Genomic DNA, 18,608 nt, shown 5'->3' with positions numbered 1-18,608 from the left:
GAATGACTTAGCTATAATTCTAAAAGAGAGGTAGTGTTCATGGTGTTCACAAACAGAGAAAAGGAAGATGGCATAGATATATTCAGAGATGAAACAAGTTTAGAAGAAGTTACCTGTATAAAATTTTTGGGAGTTACAGTTGACAGTAAGCTCCAATGGAGACAAATATCCAGACACGTGGCTGAAAATGACTTTCAAGTTCATGGGGCCCTCCATCAGTAATGCTGGAATTCAGTATGATGTTGGCCCACCCTCAGCCTTGCTGACAGCTTCCACTCTCACAGGGATATGTTGAATCAGATGCTGGAAGGTTTCTTGGGGAATCGCAGCTCATTCCTCACTGAGTGCTGCACTGAGGAGAGGTATCGATGTCAGTGAGTGAGGCCTGGCATGAAGTTAGCGTTCCAAAACATCCCAAAGGTTTTCTTTAGGATTCAGGTCAGGACTCTGGCAGGCAAGTCCATTACAGGGATGTTCTGTCATGTAACCACTCTGCCACAGGCCTGTATTATGAACAGGTGCTCGCTTGTGTTGAAAGATGCAATCGCCTTCCCTGAATTGCCCTTCAACAGTGGGAAGCAAGACGGTGCTTAAAACATCAAGTAGACCTGTGCTGTGATAGTGCCACATGAAACAACAAGAGGTGCAAGTCCCCTTCATGGAAAATACGATTACACCACAACACCACCACCTCCGAATTTTACTGTCGGCACTACAATACCCTGGCAGTTGACGTTCACTGGGCATTCTCATACCCACACCCTGCAATCGGATCACCACATTGTGTACCGTGATTAATCACTCTGCACAATGTTTTTCCACCGTTCAATCGTCCAACGTTTATGCTCCTTACACGAAGTAAGGTGTCGTTTGGCATTTACTGATGTGATGTGTGGCTTATGAGCACATCCAATTTTTCTCCCCTCCTGCGTAACTGTCATAGTACTTGCAGTGGATCCTGATGCGGTTTGGAATTCCCCTGTGATGGTCTGGATAGTTGTCTGCCTATTACACATTATGACTGTCTTCAATTGTCAGCAGCCTCTGTCAGTCAACACATGACATCGGCCTGTATGCCTTTGTGCTGCGTGCTGTACATGTCCCTTCACATTTCCACTTCATCATCACATTGGAAACAGTGGACATAGGGATGTTTAGGAGTGTGTAAATCTTGTGTACAAGCATGTGACGCAAATGACACCCACTCACCTGACCACGTTTGAAGTCAATGAGTTCCACAAAGCTCCCCATTCTGCTCTCTTATGATGTCTAATGACTACTGAGGTCAGTGATATGGAGTACCTGGCAGTAAGTGGCAGCACAATGCACCTAATTTGAAAAATGTATGTGTTTGGGGGTGGTTGGTTGGTTGGTTTGGGGGATTAAAGAGGCCAGACTGCTACGGTCATCGGTCTCTGTGTTTGGGGGTGTCTGGATACTTTTGATCACATAGTGTATAGACAGTGCACCTTGTAAATTATGCACCACAACATTTATTATGAAACTGTTCACATATTTTGTTAAAAAAATTATACATACAGTGTATATGAGCTATTTGTACTATAGTTACAGTATGGAGCCAATCAGGCCTTTGTCAGAGAAAGAACACACACACACACAGACTGTAAAGAAAACTGGAATAGAGATCAACATAAAAAATCATTTCTGTCCTTTTTATTGCTCATGTAAACCACACATTGCATGTTGTACCATCATACAGCGAGACCTTATAGAGGTAGTGGTCCAGATTGCTGTACACACTGGCACCTCTAACACCCAGTAGCATGTGCTCTTGCATTGAGGCATGCCTGTATTTGTCGTGCACACTATCCACAAGTTCATCAAAGTACTGTTGGTCCAGATTGTCCCACTCCTCAACTGCGATTCAGCATAGATCCCTCAGAGTGGTTGGTGGCTCATGTCATTCATAAATAGCCCTTTTCTATCTATCCCAGGCATGTTCAATAGGGTTTATGTCGGGAGAACATGCTGGCCACATGCCAGGGGGGAGGAGGGGGGGGGAGGGGGTGAATTGTGGTCCATGAAGATGAATGTCTTGCCAATATGTTTGTACTATTGGTTGGAGGATGGCATTTACATATTGCACAGCCATTATGGCACCTTCCTTGACCACTAGCAGCATACATCAGCCCCACATAATGCCACCCCAGAACAGCAGGGAACCTCTACCTCTCTGCAGTTGCTGGACAGTGTGTTTAAGGCGTTCAGCCTAACCAGGTTGCCTCCAAATACATCTCAGATGATTGTCTGGTTGAAGTCATATGCAACACTCATCGGTGATGAGTTCATGATGCCAATCCTGAGTGGTCCATTCTGCATGTTGATGGGCCTATCTGTACCATGCTGCATGGTGTCGTGGTTGCAATGATGGACCTTGCCATGGACGTCGGGAGTGAAGTGCGTGTCATCCTGCCTATTGTCCACAGTTTGAGTCATAACATGGCATCTTGTGGCTTCACAAAAAGCATTATTCAACATGGTGACATTGCTGTCAGAGTTCCTCCAAGGCATAATCCATAGGTAGCTGTCATCCCTGCAGTAGTAGCCCTTCAGCAGCCTGAGCAAGGCATGTCATCAACAGTTCCTGTCTCTCTGTATCTCCTTCATGTCTGAACAACATCTCTTTGATTCACTCTGAGACACCTGGACATTTCCCTTGTTGTGCGCCCTTCCTGGCACAAAGTAACAATGCGGACACGATCAAACAACAGTACTGATCATCTAGGCATGGTTTAACTATAGACAACATGAGCCAAGTACCTAATTCCTGATGGAATGACTGGAACTGTTCGGCTGTTGGACCCCTCCATCTAATAAGTGCTACTCGTACATGGTTGTTTATATCTTTGGGTGGGTTTAGAGACATATCTGAACAGTCAAAGGGACTGTGTCTGTGATACAATATCCACAGGTAATGTCTATCTTCAGGAGTTCTGGGAACTGGGGTGGTGCAAAACTTTTTTTGATGTTTGTATATTCATTGATGAACAGTACTAAAGTCAGGAATTTAAGACAAAATACGAATGTCATGGATGCTATGGACTAAAAGCTGGTTAAAACACATATGTTAATGTTTTGTGGATTTGTGGTTTATTTTCATCTCATAACATACATTCGCCATAATATACATTTGCATTCTATTCTGCTGGTGTATGGGAGAGATGGCAAAAATAATATAACACTAAAATGATATTTATGGAGATATGTATTGCATTGTGTACAACTCAAATTTCTAGTTCATCCTGCATGGATTCATCCACTGAGTAATAACATTTTATTGTCAGTGCTTCAAATAGCTATCTTTTAAGTGAACCTAAATTCATTTGCTTTAGTTTGATACCTTGTAATTTATTATAAATTTTCATCCTCATTTACTGAGGTCTGTGGGCATACAATTTGAGGCCGTGGTTGGGAAGCATAAAATTTCTTTGTTTCTTGCATCATGTAAATTAACGAAATGGTTTCCCTCAAATAATTCATGCATACCTAATAATGGATTCAAAGTAGCTTGTACATGCTACTTTTTGTGTGTCACCGGCCGTAGTGGCCGAGTGGTTCTAGGTGCTACAGTCTGGAGCCGCGCAACTGCTACGGTTGCTGGTTCAAATCCTGCCTCGGGCATGGATGTGTGTGGTGTCCTTAGGTTAGTTAGGTTTATGTAGTTCTAAGTTCTAGGGGACTGACGACCTTAGAAGTTAAGTCCCATAGTGCTCAGAGCCATTTGAACCATTTTTTGTGTGTCCATGTCAGTTACCCACCTAGAACAGCTCGGCAAACCTGGCTGGCCCCCCACCCACATACCAGGCATGTACCCAGCCATAATGGTATGGGAACCTACAGAAAAATATTGTGAACCCCATTTCAGCATTGTTCTGCGAAGATTCACACCTGATTTGAGGTTAGAGCAGCATTAAAAATAGGAAACAGCACAGTTTCCTGTGAACAGTACATTAAACAAACTTAAATTAGATAACAACTGCTGAAATCATAGCGTTTCTCACAGTGGTCACCTTAGTTTTTCCGAAATTGCCTATACCTGCAGTTTCTGCACCCCTTATTCCTGAGAGGGGAGAAGGTTTGCATTTCCTAATAATCAATTAAATTCAGTTCCCCAACACTGTTACACCAAAAAATTCATTTTCTACAGGATTTCATCAACAAACAAGGGAGAATTGCAGTGACAATAGTCCATTCCAAGAGTTTGGTACCAGCGTTCACTTGTGCTGGCATTATGTTCCACATCCCACGAAATTAGTCAATATATGTCCTCAATAATTAAATTTATTACATAGACACAGTTGATAAACAGAGCCACACAGTAATGTACAGAGCATCCTGCATAACCCTATAATGTAAAATTAAGATAATGACAGCAAGAAACAAAAACTGTTTTTTGCCATAAGCGTGGTGCAAAACCCTTAAGTTTCCGAGTGTAAGTGACTGATGGCCACTGGATTCAAGGTACTCAGTGAAGGCGGAATTATGCTTAACCTTCTGCTTGACATTTACAGCACTTGAGCATATATATGCCAGAGGCAGCACATTTATCGAATTAAGCGGTATACACTATTCTTATATTTTGAATACGAAGTAGTTTGGCTGTGCTATAGGGCTCATTACCCAAATAAGAAAGCTTAGCAAACCTGTAATTTGAAGGTGCAGGACTCATAGTACTTTCTCAGTCAATTGCAAGTTTTTTTCCATGTGTAAGTTGTCAGTGATGGATGAGCTATAGCCATCACAGAAAGCAACTCTCAATAAAGAACACTGTGCAACCCACAGCTGTCTTTTCAATTGTAGTAATAGAAGTTTACTGTAAGTCCATGCCAAGATGGAATGCAATAATTTTTATGTACATGTATTTGGTATCAAAAAATGAATTTATGTAATATTATACACATGAACACTTATACATCTAGCTTGGGTGGATGCTCTACAATGATTATTTTGTTCACTGAGTTGATTACAATTCTAATGTTTTAATGATGTTACAGGACAGCCTGGCACTTTTTAAATGCGTGCTCACACCAAGTATTGAGCCCGAGCATAATGGAGCCTTCCTCACTGTAGAGCCAATAGAACTTGTGCAGAGTGGAGCCTACACTGATGTTGCTTACATGACTGGAATCACATCTGCTGAATGTTTGAAGTTTGTGGCTCGTAAGTAGAAAGTCTTCACAATACCTACTGAACAAGCAGTTGAAGTTAATTCACACTGGTCATCACATCACATGACTGTAGCATCTGCATCTATTCACAAAGTCTATCACATCACGTAGCGCCAATTTGCTTAGTCCAGTACCAAACGGTGAAAGTGAGCTTGTGATTTACCATCTGTGATACAAAATTCAAAGTGTATTGCCTGAACTGAATGGGGCCGCCAGCCAAACAAAACCATAAGATCATTTGAGGAACTAAAAATGATAAACTTTATTACTGGCCAAAGCAAACTTTATAACGCACTTGAATAGTTTTGTGTGGTAAAATGTTGAGAAGTGAAACAACACTTCAAAACATCAAAACTTATTTCCTAGCAAAAATGTACTTGAACAACACATAAAACGATATTTATAAGGGAATAAATAGAGTCTGTTTACCTTACCCATTATGTTTCATTTTTCCTTACATAACTAATAACATCAGAAACAACATCATTTTCCTCCTTCACTAGAGCTGACTTTTCGACGTAAAATTTAATTTAATGAAAATTGCATCGTCAACTTGTTGTTGTTGTGGTCTTCAGTCCAGAGACTGGTTTGACGCAGCTCTCCGTGCTGCTCTATCCCGTGCAAGCTTCATCATCTCCCAGTACCTGCTGCGACCTACATCCTTCTGAATCTGCTTAGTGTATTCATCTCTTGGTCTCCTTCTATGATTTTTACACTCCACGCTTCCCTCCAATACTAAATTGGTGATCACTTGATACCTCAGAACATGTCCTACCAAGTGATCCCTTCTTCTAGTCAAGCTGTGTGACAAATTCCTCTTCTCCCTAATTCTCTTTAGTACCTCTTCATTACTCATGTGATCTACCGATCTAATCTTCAGCATTCTTCTGTAGCACCACATTTCGAAAGCTTCTATACTCTTCTTGTCTAAACTCTTTATCATCCATATTCCACTTCCATACACGGCTACACTCCATACAAATACTTTCAGAAATAACTTCCTGGCTCTTAAATCTATACTCGATGTTAACAAATTTCTCTTCTTCAGAAACGCTTTCCTTGCCATTGCCAGTCTACATTTTATATCCTCTCTACTTCAACCATCATCAGTTATTTTGCTCCCCAAATAGCAAAACTCATTTACTACTGTAAGTGTCTCATTTCCTAATCCAATTCCCTCAGCATCACCTGACTTAATTCAACTACATTGCATTATCCTTGTTTTGCTTTTGTTGATCTTCATCTTATATCCTCCTTTCAAGACACTGTCCGTCCCATTCGACTGCTTCTCCAGGTCCTTTGCTGTATCTGAAAGAATTACGATGTCATCGGCAAACCTTAAAGTTTTTATTTCTTCTCCATGGATTTTAATTCCTACTCTGAATTTTTGTTTTGTTTCTTTTACTTCATGTTCAATATACAGATTGAATAACATTGGGATAGGTTACAACCCCGTCTCACTCCCTTCCCAACCACTGCTTCCCTTTCATGCCCCTCAACTCTTATAACTGCCATCTGGTTTCTGTGGAAATTGTAAATAGCCTTTTGCTCCCTGTATTTGACCCCTGCCACCTTCAGAATTTGAAAGAGAGTATTCCAGTCAACATTGTCAAAAGCTTTCTCTAGGTCTAAAAATGCTAGAAACGTAGGTTTACCTTTCCTTAAGCTATCTTCTAAGATAAGTCATAGGGTCAGTATTGCCTCACATGTTCCAACATTTGTACAAAATCCAAACTGATCTTCCCTGAGGTCGACTTCTACCAGTTTCTCCATCCGTCTGTACAGAATTCATGTTAGTATCTTGCAGCCGTGACTTATTAAACTGATAGTTCAGTAATTTTCACATCTGTCATCACCTGCTTTCTTTGGGATTGGAATTATTATATCCTTCTTGAAGTCTGAGGGTATTTTGCCTGTCTGATACATCTTGCTCACCAGATGGTGGAGTTTTATCAGGGCTGGCTTTCCCAATACTATAAATAGTTCCAATGGAATGTTGTCTACTCCTGGGGCCTTGTTTCGACCAGTCTTGTAGTGCTCTGTCAATCTCTTCACACAGTATCATAGCCCCCATTTCATCTTCATTTACATCCTCTTCCATTTCCATAATATTGTCCTCAAGTACATCACGCTTGTATAGACCCTCTATATACTCCTTCCACCTTTCTGCTTTCCCTTCTTTGCTTAGAACTGGGTTTCCATCTGCGCTCTTGATATTCATGCAAGTGGTTCTCTTTTCTCCAAAGCTCTCTTTAATTTTCCTGTAGGCAGTATGTATCTTACCCCTAGTGATATATGTCTCTACATCCTTATATTTGTCCTCTAGACATCCTTGCTTAGCCACTTTGCACTTCCTGCTTCATTTACTGTGTTTTTATATTTTCCCCTTTCATCAATTAAATTCAATATTTCTTCTTTTATCCAAGGATTTCTACTAGCCCTTGTCTTTTTACCTACTTAATCCTCTGATGCCTTCAATATTTCATCTCTCAAAGCTATCCATTCTTCTTTTACTGTATTTCATTCCCACATTCTTTTCAATCATTCCCTAATGCTCTCTCTGAAAATCATTCCCTAATGCTCTCCCTGAAAATCATTCCCTAATGCTCTCTCTGAAACTCTTTACAACCTCTGGTTCTGTCAGTTTATCCAGGTCCCATTTCCTTAATTTCCCACCTTTTTGCAGTTTCTTCAGTTTTAATCTACAGTTCATAACCAATAGATTGTAGTCAGAGTTCACATCTGCCCCTGGAAATGTCTTACAATTTAAAACCTGGTTCCTAAATCTCTGTCTTAGTATTGTACAATCTATCTGAACCCTTCCAGTGTCCCCAGGATTCTTGCATGTATACAACCTTCTTTTATGATTCTTGAACCAAGTGTTAGCTATGATTAAGTTATGCTCTGTGCAAAATTCTACCAGACGGCTTGCTCTTTCATTCCTTACCCCCATTCCATATTCACCTACTACTTTTCCTTCTCTTCCTTTTCCTACTATCAAATTCCAGTCACCCATGACTATTAAATTTTTGTCTCCCTTCACTATCTGAATAATTTCTTTTATCTCATCATACATTTCATCAATCTCTTCATCATCTGCGGAGCTGGTTGGCATATAAACTTGTACTGGGATGGGCTTTGTATCTATCTTCACTACAATAATGCATTCACTATGCTGTTTGTAGTAGCTTACCCATGCTCCTATTGTTTTATCATTATTAAACCGACTCCTACGGTACCCCTATTTGATTTTGTATTTATAACCCTGTATTCATCTGACCAGAAGTCTTGTTCCTCCTGCCACCGAACTTCACTAATTCCCACTATATCTAACTTTAACCTACCCATCCATTTTTAAATTTTCTAATGAACCTGCCCGATTAAGGGATCTGACATTTCATGCTTCGATACGTAGAACACCAGTTTTCTTTTTCCTGATAACGATGTCCTCCTGAGTAGTCCCTGGCCAGAGATCCGAATGGAGGACTATTTTACCTCCGGAATATTTTACCCAAGAGGACGCCATCATCATTTAACCATACAGTAAAGCTTCATGCCCTTGGGAAAAGTTACAGCTTTAGTTTCCCCTTGCTTTCAGCCGTTCACAGTACCAGCACAGCAAGGCTGTTTTGGTTAATGTTACAAGGCCAGATCAGTCAATCATCCAGACTGTTGCCCTTGCAACTACTGAAAAGGCTGCTGCCCCTCTTCAGGAGCCACACGTTTGTGTGGCCTCTCAACAGATACCCCTCCGTTGTGGTTGCACCTACAGTATGGCTATCTGTATTGCTGAGGCATACAAGCCTCCCCACCAACGGCAAGGTCCATGGTTCACGAGCGGGGAGTTATTCACTGTATGCGAATTATTAAAGAGTATTGGGACTGAAAATAGTTTGGACCTTATCGCACTAGTATCTTTGCCGCTAATTGTCAAGGTGATTCCACTAATAAACGAGAAGTGAAAAATAGTGCCGTTAAAAGACTAAACTTGTGCTGAACAGACAGTGAAAGAATTTGAACCCATAATTAATATCATGTCGTGAGAATTGAGAAGCTTAGACATTGAAAGGCCCAGAAATATATTTATAATTTATCGCACATTAATGGCAATGGACAGTTTTATGGGGAAGCATATCTTTGGTGATAGGTACATGAAGACATGTAGTACTGACTGAATGTTATCATACTGAAACAGTACACACTAGGCTCAACTCTCCTTTCATTGATCCCCCAGTGCCATCTCTCATTAATTTAAGAACTTAATTGTGTCAATAAAGCAGAAATATACGAGACATTCCCAGTGTTAACTAAATTCCATAATCAGGTAGTACATAGACAATAATATCTGTGAATATTCAAGGGTTATTAAAGGAAGCTGATAAACTTTTTTACAAACATATTTATTAGGATTCAATGAATGCGTACAGACTGCTAAAGTAACTAAATTAAATTACTCAGGGAAAAAAATTAGTAAAATAGACTGGGATTCAGTTGATATCTTACTCCAGAGTAATAAAAATATAAACAAAGCTGTATTTGGATCCATCATGGTTGAAAGTGTATGAAATATCTCTGGAAAAACGCAATCAATTTTCAACTGCTACTTCACACGACTAGATTCACAATGTGATTCAGAGATGTTTTGTGCCTGACCCACATGGGAGGGAATGGTTCTTAACTAGCAGGGACAATATATACACGAACCTTTGAGATCAGCTCCACTGCGGGGGCGGGGGGAACGGTGAAGCGATATCTGTGCAGTCGCAACGACAATGGGTGTGGGGGCATGAGTTTCAGGACATGTGTCACATCTTCAGGAGCACATTAAAATGTAAGCCCACAAAGGATGCATATCTGAGTTTATAACAGGTTAAAATATTTTAAAATAGCGCATCCCTAGTAACATATTTTAGACTTAGCTATGCATCCTTTGTAGACTCACATTTTAATATGCACCTAAAGACGGAACGTATGTCATGACATTGGGTGAGACTCCCCTTTTTAGAAACAAATAAGTTTTACTACTGTAGCAGATTTTTTCATTCACAGTGAATAACAGTTGTAGATGTTCTGTCAAGAGATATGTGTAGAATTTCAAGGATGAGTCGCACGAATAATATAGAAGCATCTCCTTTGTAGACTGGTTGCATGTCTCTAGTAAACTACCAGTAAGCCCAAGTATTCCATTTGTTTTACCTATGACTATCTATTTGATCGTTGCATTTCATATCACTACAAATTGTCACACCCAGATGTTTACTTACATGAGTTGACCGATTCCAAATGTGACTCGTTGATACTGTGATCATGGGAAACAGTTTTTTTCATTTTTTGAAGTTCACAGTTTTAAATATTTGAACGTTTAAAGCAAGCTGCCAATCTTTGCAACATTTTGAAATCTTATCATTATCTGACTGAATATTTGCACAGCTTCTTCCAGACAGTACTACAGTGTACAGTGAATGGACAAAAATATGAAAATGCCAAAAATGCAACACATTACCGTTCCTAATCTGGTGTAGAAAAACTGTTCACATTCCAGAGCTTCCAGGTCCTGAATGGTTTTCAAGGGAATCTTATACCATTCTACCTACGAAACAGTGGCAAATTCAGGTAACAATGATGGAAGTGAACAGAGATCATGGAACCTTGCCCCTGAAATAGACCACAAAGGTTCAATAATATTAATCTATGGTGACTTGGTGGTCAGGGGACATGCAATAATTAATCCTTGTGCTCACGAAACCAGCCCTGGACGATGTGGGTAGAGTGAACATGGGCCCTGTCGTCTTGGATCACAGGGTCAACATTGGGGAACAAACATTGTACCAGGGGCTGTACCTGCTCACCCACTATAGTCACATATTCCTTGGCAGTAATGCGTCCTTACAGATTAATCATGGGGCCCGTGGATTACCTCGATATGGTTGCCCAAGTCATCACCGACCCCCCGCCATATTTCACTCTCAGGACGTTAAATTGACCAGAAGTTGGAAACAATGTGGAACGAGACTCATCCGACCAAATGGGTTTCTTCCATTGCTCTATAGTCCAGAGTTTAGGGCGTCGGTAGCTTTCCTGTTATAGACATTTGTGTCACTGACGAGCAACTTTGGAATTCCAGCTTGCCTTGCAGTTTCATGCTGATAGAGCTCTCTTTGTGTTGTTTTGGTGCTGGTAGGGTCTGCGAGTGTGACATTCATTCCTGCAGTGACTTTTGAGTTCAAAATAGACTCTAAGATACTACGACAAATGTTTATCAAGGACAAGAGCCTAAGGTTTTTTGGATCGCTTCTGCTACCCTTCTTGTAGACGGGTGTTGCCATTGTTTTGTCCCAGTTACTAGGCACTGTTGTTTTTTTGAAGTATCTACGGTATATTATTATAATTGAAAGAGGGATTGACTCAGCTGCAAATTCAAAATACTCGTAGAATCTCATAGGGACTGCATAACACCCTAGAGCTTTGTTCAATTGTAGCAGTTTCAGTTTTTCTCAAAACCACAAACATTCTATCATTATCACTCATCTTTACAATGGCAATAAAATAACATTGGAGCAATACCCCTGGTTTACCGTTTGTAAAAGAACTTTTGAAAACCAAGTTCAGTCTTCTGCTTTTGATTGCCTAGCCTCAATTTCAATTTATTTTTCACGTCCATGACTTCATGGACTTTAGAACCACTAACAGTCTTTACAGATGACTAGAATTCCTTTGGGTTTTGTGAGAGATTCCTCGATAACGTTCTGCTAAACTAACTGTTGAATACTTCACTCATTGCACCTTCACAGCCAAATTTGTTTTATTTAGCATCTCTGAATCTACAGCCCCATTCTTTGTTGTATACCTATTGTGTAATAGTTTCTGTTTCTTTGGCAGTTTCTTTACAGAGATTGTATTCTACAGAGGGTACCTCCCATCATGAACTGTTCTACTATGCAAATATCTATCAAGTGCTCTGTCAACTATTCTTGAAAATCTGAGCCATAGTACAGGGTGTCCCATTCAAATCTCCCTGATTTTAAGGACCCAGGAGAGAGAAACCTCAGTAGTATGACAATGACAAATGCACCACATTGTAGAGCATCTCAAAGAATTTATATTCCCGTGTCAGAAGTGCCAAGCATTGTCGCCAGAGTGCAGCATGCTTGCATGAACCAAAAATGACAACTCCACAGCAGTGCGCACAAGCAGTAGTGTGGTTTGCAGAAACAAAATCGCTGATTACTGTGCAAAGAAATTATCGTCATGTGTATCAACATGATCCACCTGATGTGAAAACAATTAAGGAATGATACAGGAAGTTTCTGGCAACAGGAAGTGTTATGAAACATCCTGGTGATTTATGTTATGGAGTTTCAGAAGAGACAGTGGAGGATATCAAACGTTTCTCAGAAGCCCACGTAAGTCAATTCGTCAAGCATTTAGGCAACCTGATGTACCTCGATCAGCACTGCATCGTGTAGTTCACCAGCATCTTCATATGTGTGCTTACAAAGTGCATTGCTCTAGTCCACTAATGGCCGTCTCCACCATCATCATCAGGAGTAAAACTACTGACTGCCGAGACTTTTTTTTAAATTGTTATTTCAGTTACCCACATAGGGGGCAGGCTGGCAGCAGACATAGCTGCTCTTCAGACAAAGGTTACAAAAAGCGTATTTAAAAAGTTAAAATATATAAAAGCTGACAATGAGAGATGATTATGTAAAAAAAGTTAAAATTTTTAGATAAAAACAAGTAACAACAAATGAGAATTTGTGAAGTATACATAGATAGCAATACTGAGGGTTTTTAAAACTCATTTGATGATTTTATATTATGGCTAAAATACAGTCACTCATGAAGGTAAGTGTTGCCATGGTGTAATGGTGATGTTGTGAGGTGACACTCGAAAAATATTGTCATGATGAAGGTGGAATGGTCAGTATGACCATGGGGTCCTGTAGAACTGCGGGTAGTCACTAAAAGGCAGTATGACCATGGGGTCCTGTAGAACTGCAGGTAGCCACCAAGAGGCAAAAAAGTGGATGAAAGGGGACGGGGAAAATTGGACAATGGTGTGTGGGTGATTAGGGTTGGAAAGAAGGGTATATCTCAGGATGGGAAGTGGGAGTTAGTTAAAATTCCGATGGAAGAGGATAGATATGGCATGGAGTTGCATGGAAAGTGGAATATGGATGTAGTGGCGCAGCAGAGTATGTGGATTCATGATTAGTGTGTGGAAAATTGGTTGCTGGGACTGGGTTGTTTTGTAATTTATGTATCAGATTCGAAGGTGCTCTAGGAACAGAAGAAGGTGTGGGAAGTGGATGAGTAGGTACAGGATGCGAGTTGGGGAAAGCAGGCAGATGTGGAACATGAGGTGGAGGCGAGGTGCATGTCTTTCCAGTATTTCAAAGGACCCACAGAATTTAGGTGAGGCAGAGATTCAGGCAATGTGAACGTATGTTAGGATGGCGCGGATGAGGGATTTATAGGTGAGGATAATGGTAAAAGGATGTGCGGCTTGTTAGTAATTTTAGTAGTTTTAGTCGGTTTCAAGTTTTGTGTTGGATGGTAAGGAGATGTGCATTCCACTTGAATTTTCTGTTGAGCATTAGTTCTAAATACTTTACTTCATCAGTCAGAGGGATAGGTTGTTTGTAGATGGAGAGGTGGAAATCTGAAGAACCGAAATGCTGAGTGGTGTGACCAAAGATGGTGGATAGGCTTTTCTGTGGACTGTCTTGAAGTTCCCATACATTACACCAGTTGACTAGGAGATTCAAGTGGCCTTGGAGGGAGGCATGAGAGAGTTGAAGGTAGGTGATGTCATTGGCATATTGCAGGAGGTACTTGGGGGTGGCAGCTTGGGAATGTCTGCAGTGTACAGGATGTAAAGGATGGGTGAGAGGACCGAGCCTTGAGGTACACCTGCAGCAGGGTAAAAGATGTGGGACAGGCATGGTTGATTGTGATGTATGTAGGATGGTGTTGAAGGAAGGATGCTGTAATGCAGATATACTTAACTGGGAGTGCATAGGTTTGTAGTTTGAAGAGTAGTCCAGTATCACATACCCGGTCAAAGGATTTTCGGATATCAAGGGTGACAAATATGGCGGACTTTCATTTATTCAGTTGATGGGAGATTAGTTGGGTAAGGTAAGGAAGTCGGTCATCAGTGGAATAGTTGGGACAAAAGCCATATTGGATAATGGCAATGGGTAGGTGGATCACAAGAAGCTGATGGATTTGGGGGGTAAGAATAGTCTCAAAGATTTTGCTGAAAACTGATGTGAGGCTGATCGGTTGATATGATGTAGTCTGTGAAGATGGTTTATCAGGTTTCAGGAGGAGGATGACTTCAGACATTTTCCACTGCTCTGGGTAATAATCTGTGTTCAGTATGGTATTGTAAAGGATTTCGTGATAAGGTCTGGGACATTCCTTGAGGAGGCGGTAGGTAATTTTAACGTGGTCAGGTGCAGTGTTTCGCTTTTTAGCGAGTTTTTGTGTAATGTCATCAGCTGTTGTTGGTGTGTTTAGTCCTATTTGTGGAGTGTTGTGTAAGTACTGGAAGTTTAGTGTGAGAGATGGGGTGGTTTCATTGGCATGTTCATACATGTAAGAGTCCATCGTGTAATCAAAGTTAGGATCTTGTGTTGGTATGGTAAATGTGCCTTCCATGTAGGATGCAAAGTGGCTGGCTTTGGTGAGATTGTCTGGAAGCGGTCTTTTGTTATGTAGGATGCAAAGTGGCTGGCTTTGGTGAGATTGTCTGGAAGCGGTCTTTTGTTATGTAGGATGGATAGGTGGGAGTGGGGTTGTTTCTGTAGAGTCCATGGAAGGCTTTCCAAGACTTATCAGAGTTTCTAGGTGTTTCTTTTAGTTAGTGCATGTCATGTGCCAGTCCCAAAGTCACATGGCTTGTAAATAACTGCAAACATGTTGCTGGAGCCGTCAGTGGCGTGTGAGCATGCCTCGGTCATGAGTACGAAGGAATTCTCTGTAGGTGCGAAGAGATTCTTGGCGCAGGGCAAGAGCACATGAGCACAGGGAGCAAGAGGAAGACAGTCTTAATAGTGAATTCAGAGTTGGATATGGTTGGAAATGGCATCCAAGAAGGCATATTGTACGAAGTCAACCTCACTTTGGATGCCATCAGGATTTTGGAGGCTGGAATCATGGCTTTCGATTAAGCTATGGATTTGGGCACAGTATGCATTCCACTCTGCACAGGAATAATCCTGGATACCTCAGGATGGATTATTAGGAGTGGTGTGAGTTGGGTTGGGTACACTGTATGAGATCTGAAGGAGGACAGGTTGGTGATTACTCCCAGTTGGATCTAGGACTTCTACTGCAGTGCACCTCAAGAAGATGGGGATGCAAAAATGGTACTGGGGGTGGTACATGCATCACAATGGGTGTGGACAGGGAAATGGATATTGTGGCCAATGAGGATGCTGACAAACTCACACCACCTATGTTTTTCTCAGTTCTGCAGGACTGAAGTTTAAGATTGGCTGTGATTATTATGGGGGTTGGTCTAAATTTGTCTGGAAATCGTAAGGGATGGGATGATTAGCATGGATGTAGATAGTAGCAAGAGTTACTGTCAGTTTTAAGAATTGGCGGGGGTAAGGTGCTCAGTTGGATAATTGAGAAGCGGTTGGGGAATAGAGGAAATATTTCAGATTATCAGTGTGATGTAAGATGTAAGGAGACATACAGATGGAATGGTGGGGTTGGAGAAAGCTTACATTGAGGAGGAGAGCATAGAGTTCTTGTTGTAGGAGGTTATGGATAAGAAGATGTTCATTAGAGTGAAGGGAATGGATATTTCGATAGAGGATGTTGTACGTCTGCTACAACATTTTCAGTAAAACAAGGAGTTGGAAGGGTAGGTTTTGCTAGTGTTTCCAGACGATCAAAAGTGAAATGGGCTTGATTTTGGAATATGTGACATAAGTATTGAAATGGATGAGGGTCTTTTCAAAAGGATAGATGTTTTGCGGATTAATGTTGTGAAACTGGTTATATCTTAAACGGTGGGTGGAGGACAGAGGGAGTTGTTTGTGAGGAGTAGTTGATCAGTTGTGCGCTTGTGGATGGTGAGTTCAGGCTTTTTGGGAGAGAGCTTGGATTTGCATTTGTCGGAGTAGGTGGGATGAGGTTGGTCACAGATGTTGCAGGGAGGAGGGGAGTTTGGGTTCGGGGATTGTTTGTGAAAGTGGTTTTGCTTGCAATGACGACAGGTGGAGTGCGTTCCTGCCGTGTTCTGTCAGATCTCCATTGTATTGGAGGCATCGCTGAAATCTGTAGGCTAGTGTAGTGGATCGAGATGCTTCTACAGGAAGCGTCCTGCGGTTAATCAAGGCCCCATATTTTATTGATGTCATTTGATTCTGAGAAGCTGGTACTAGGAAGCGTGGTCCATTAACACACTGAATGCAGAGTGCCTTGCACACATTGATTCCCAGTTGCGAGTTGAGTTCACTTTCGTCTCTTTGTCAGTGTAATTTAAGTTGACCTTTTTGACCACTGATTTAAATGTGGGGGTTCAGCGTGGAGGTTGCGATTGTTTAGGCGGAGGATTTGTAAGTATTGTAGTGGTAGCATTTCCTTCAAAAGATGGAATAAGTTGGAGGAGGGATGAATGTGAATGAGAAGTGTTTTTTAATGATGATGGAATATTTCCTAGGCACGATTTGCTGTATTTGCATTGCTCGTATGTAGCGCTGAATGTGATTTAGAAGTGTCTTTAAATTGAGAAATTTTGGGTCACACCTGCTGAGCAAAAAAGAAAGAGGAATGTACCAGGTGTTGCTGTTCTAGAATGAGTTCGACCTGCATGCTGTCAGTATCTGGTAAAGTTCACTGGATCCTTTTGGTTCCACCAGGATGATCATTGGTATTCGACCTTTTGTTAGTTTTGTTTATAAGATTTCGCTGGGTGTGGGAGGGAGGCTGGGGGATGACAGAGGGCAGGAAATGTTTACCTGCTGGTGTCGGAGTATACATTGTAGCTGGTGCTCGTAGCTGGTGGTCTCGGGGCTACTCCGGTGATAGTGTGGCTGCTACTGTTGCTTATTGTACTGCGACTGACGACGCTGCTAGCGATGATGTGGCTGGTGCTGGGAGAGCTGGTGGTGATGGAGATGATGCTGCGGTCTGCGGAGTCAGTGGCGCTGTAGGTGGCGCTGGACTCTTGTTAACAGGTCCAGTGGACTTTTGACAGGTTGTTGTTGCCCATGTTGTTGTCCAGGTAGCAGGCGGCGTTGTGTAGATTGCGGCTGTATTTTTTGGGCAGCAGTTCCGGGCGAAGTCCTCTTCTGAAGCTTTGGCCATCGTATATCAATCCGGCGATAGAGATAGAGGGCCTCCGTGACGGAAGAAGCTGACCTCTCAGCGATGATTTTGTAAACACTGCTGACGACGGGTGTGCAGCGGCGGTGACAGACCGATGCGATAACATAGAAGTTTTGGCTAACTGGTTCTGAATCTAGAAGAGTAGCTTCTAGCAAGTAAGTCACTGCGAGTTAAAGGTCTCCAGCCCTTGCTGTGCCGGCACTGGCACGATGTTCCGCTTATACAGCTATGATTATGGCCGCTGGCACCAATCAGAGAGGGCCAAAACGGTGCCTGCGCAGAAGGTGAGTTGGGCAGCTCATAGCAGCTTCGGTCCGCCGTGGGACCGAGTGACATCATTTGGCGCGAGGGGTGGACGCCCAGGTTCGAAACTGTGGCTCCCACCTTCCTACAAGCGTTAAGCATCCGTTGTTGCTTTCTTTTGTCATGCAAAGCCCGCTCTCACTCCCTTCTCAGTGTGTACGCCTGAACTCTGTTGAAACTGTTGCTGATCATTCTAATTTCAGCTATCTCTTTTATAACGGAATCCCAGTAAGTAGACGTATGAGCCAAGACTCTTGTGTTTTCAAATTGCAATTTTTGACCGTATTCCAGGCAAGCTCGTTTGTTTAATATGTATGTCCCTGGTTCTCAGTACAACGCTCTGCAACTGCGCGAGATGTCTGACCTATATAGATGCTGCCGCACGCGCAAGGAACAGGGAACCGACGCACACTGGTCGAAATTTGAATCCGGATAGTTTTAATCACACAGTACACAAGAAAGCGGCCCTGAACATGCCAATTCACAGAGAAATAGTCATTTAGGATGACGACCACCTACAATCTGTGTTGCAGCACTTCAGACACGTTTTCAGAGGTCATAGTTATAGCTAGAGAGACACTGCAAACGCTTTCAGGTGCCACCAAAGAAGGACGCCTTATGAATCGGCAGAAGAAGCTAAGGAGGCGGCTTTCCTGCCGTACTGAGGGGCAACAAGCAGCAAGTTAGCACGTGTACTGCAGAGAATTGGACTGAGCCCAGCTTCCGCTCGCCTCCAAGATAAGAGATATGCTGCGTCCTGTT

General features: G+C 41.9%; 1 protein-coding gene across 1 annotated transcript in view; it reads left to right on the top strand.

The window, feature by feature from the left end:
• LOC124714657 (esterase FE4-like) overlaps positions 1 to 18,608 on the top strand; it is a 197,372-nt gene that overhangs the window by 120,548 nt on the left and 58,216 nt on the right. The window contains exon 7 of the mRNA XM_047243044.1: positions 5,016 to 5,181. Coding sequence (XP_047099000.1) covers positions 5,016 to 5,181 — 166 coding nt within the window. The remainder of the gene's footprint in view (positions 1 to 5,015; positions 5,182 to 18,608) is intronic.

Source organism: Schistocerca piceifrons, chromosome 1 (assembly GCF_021461385.2).
Source record: "Schistocerca piceifrons isolate TAMUIC-IGC-003096 chromosome 1, iqSchPice1.1, whole genome shotgun sequence".
In the NCBI taxonomy this organism is placed as follows: Eukaryota; Metazoa; Arthropoda; class Insecta; order Orthoptera; family Acrididae; genus Schistocerca; species Schistocerca piceifrons.
This window is presented reverse-complemented; position numbering and strand designations above follow the sequence as displayed.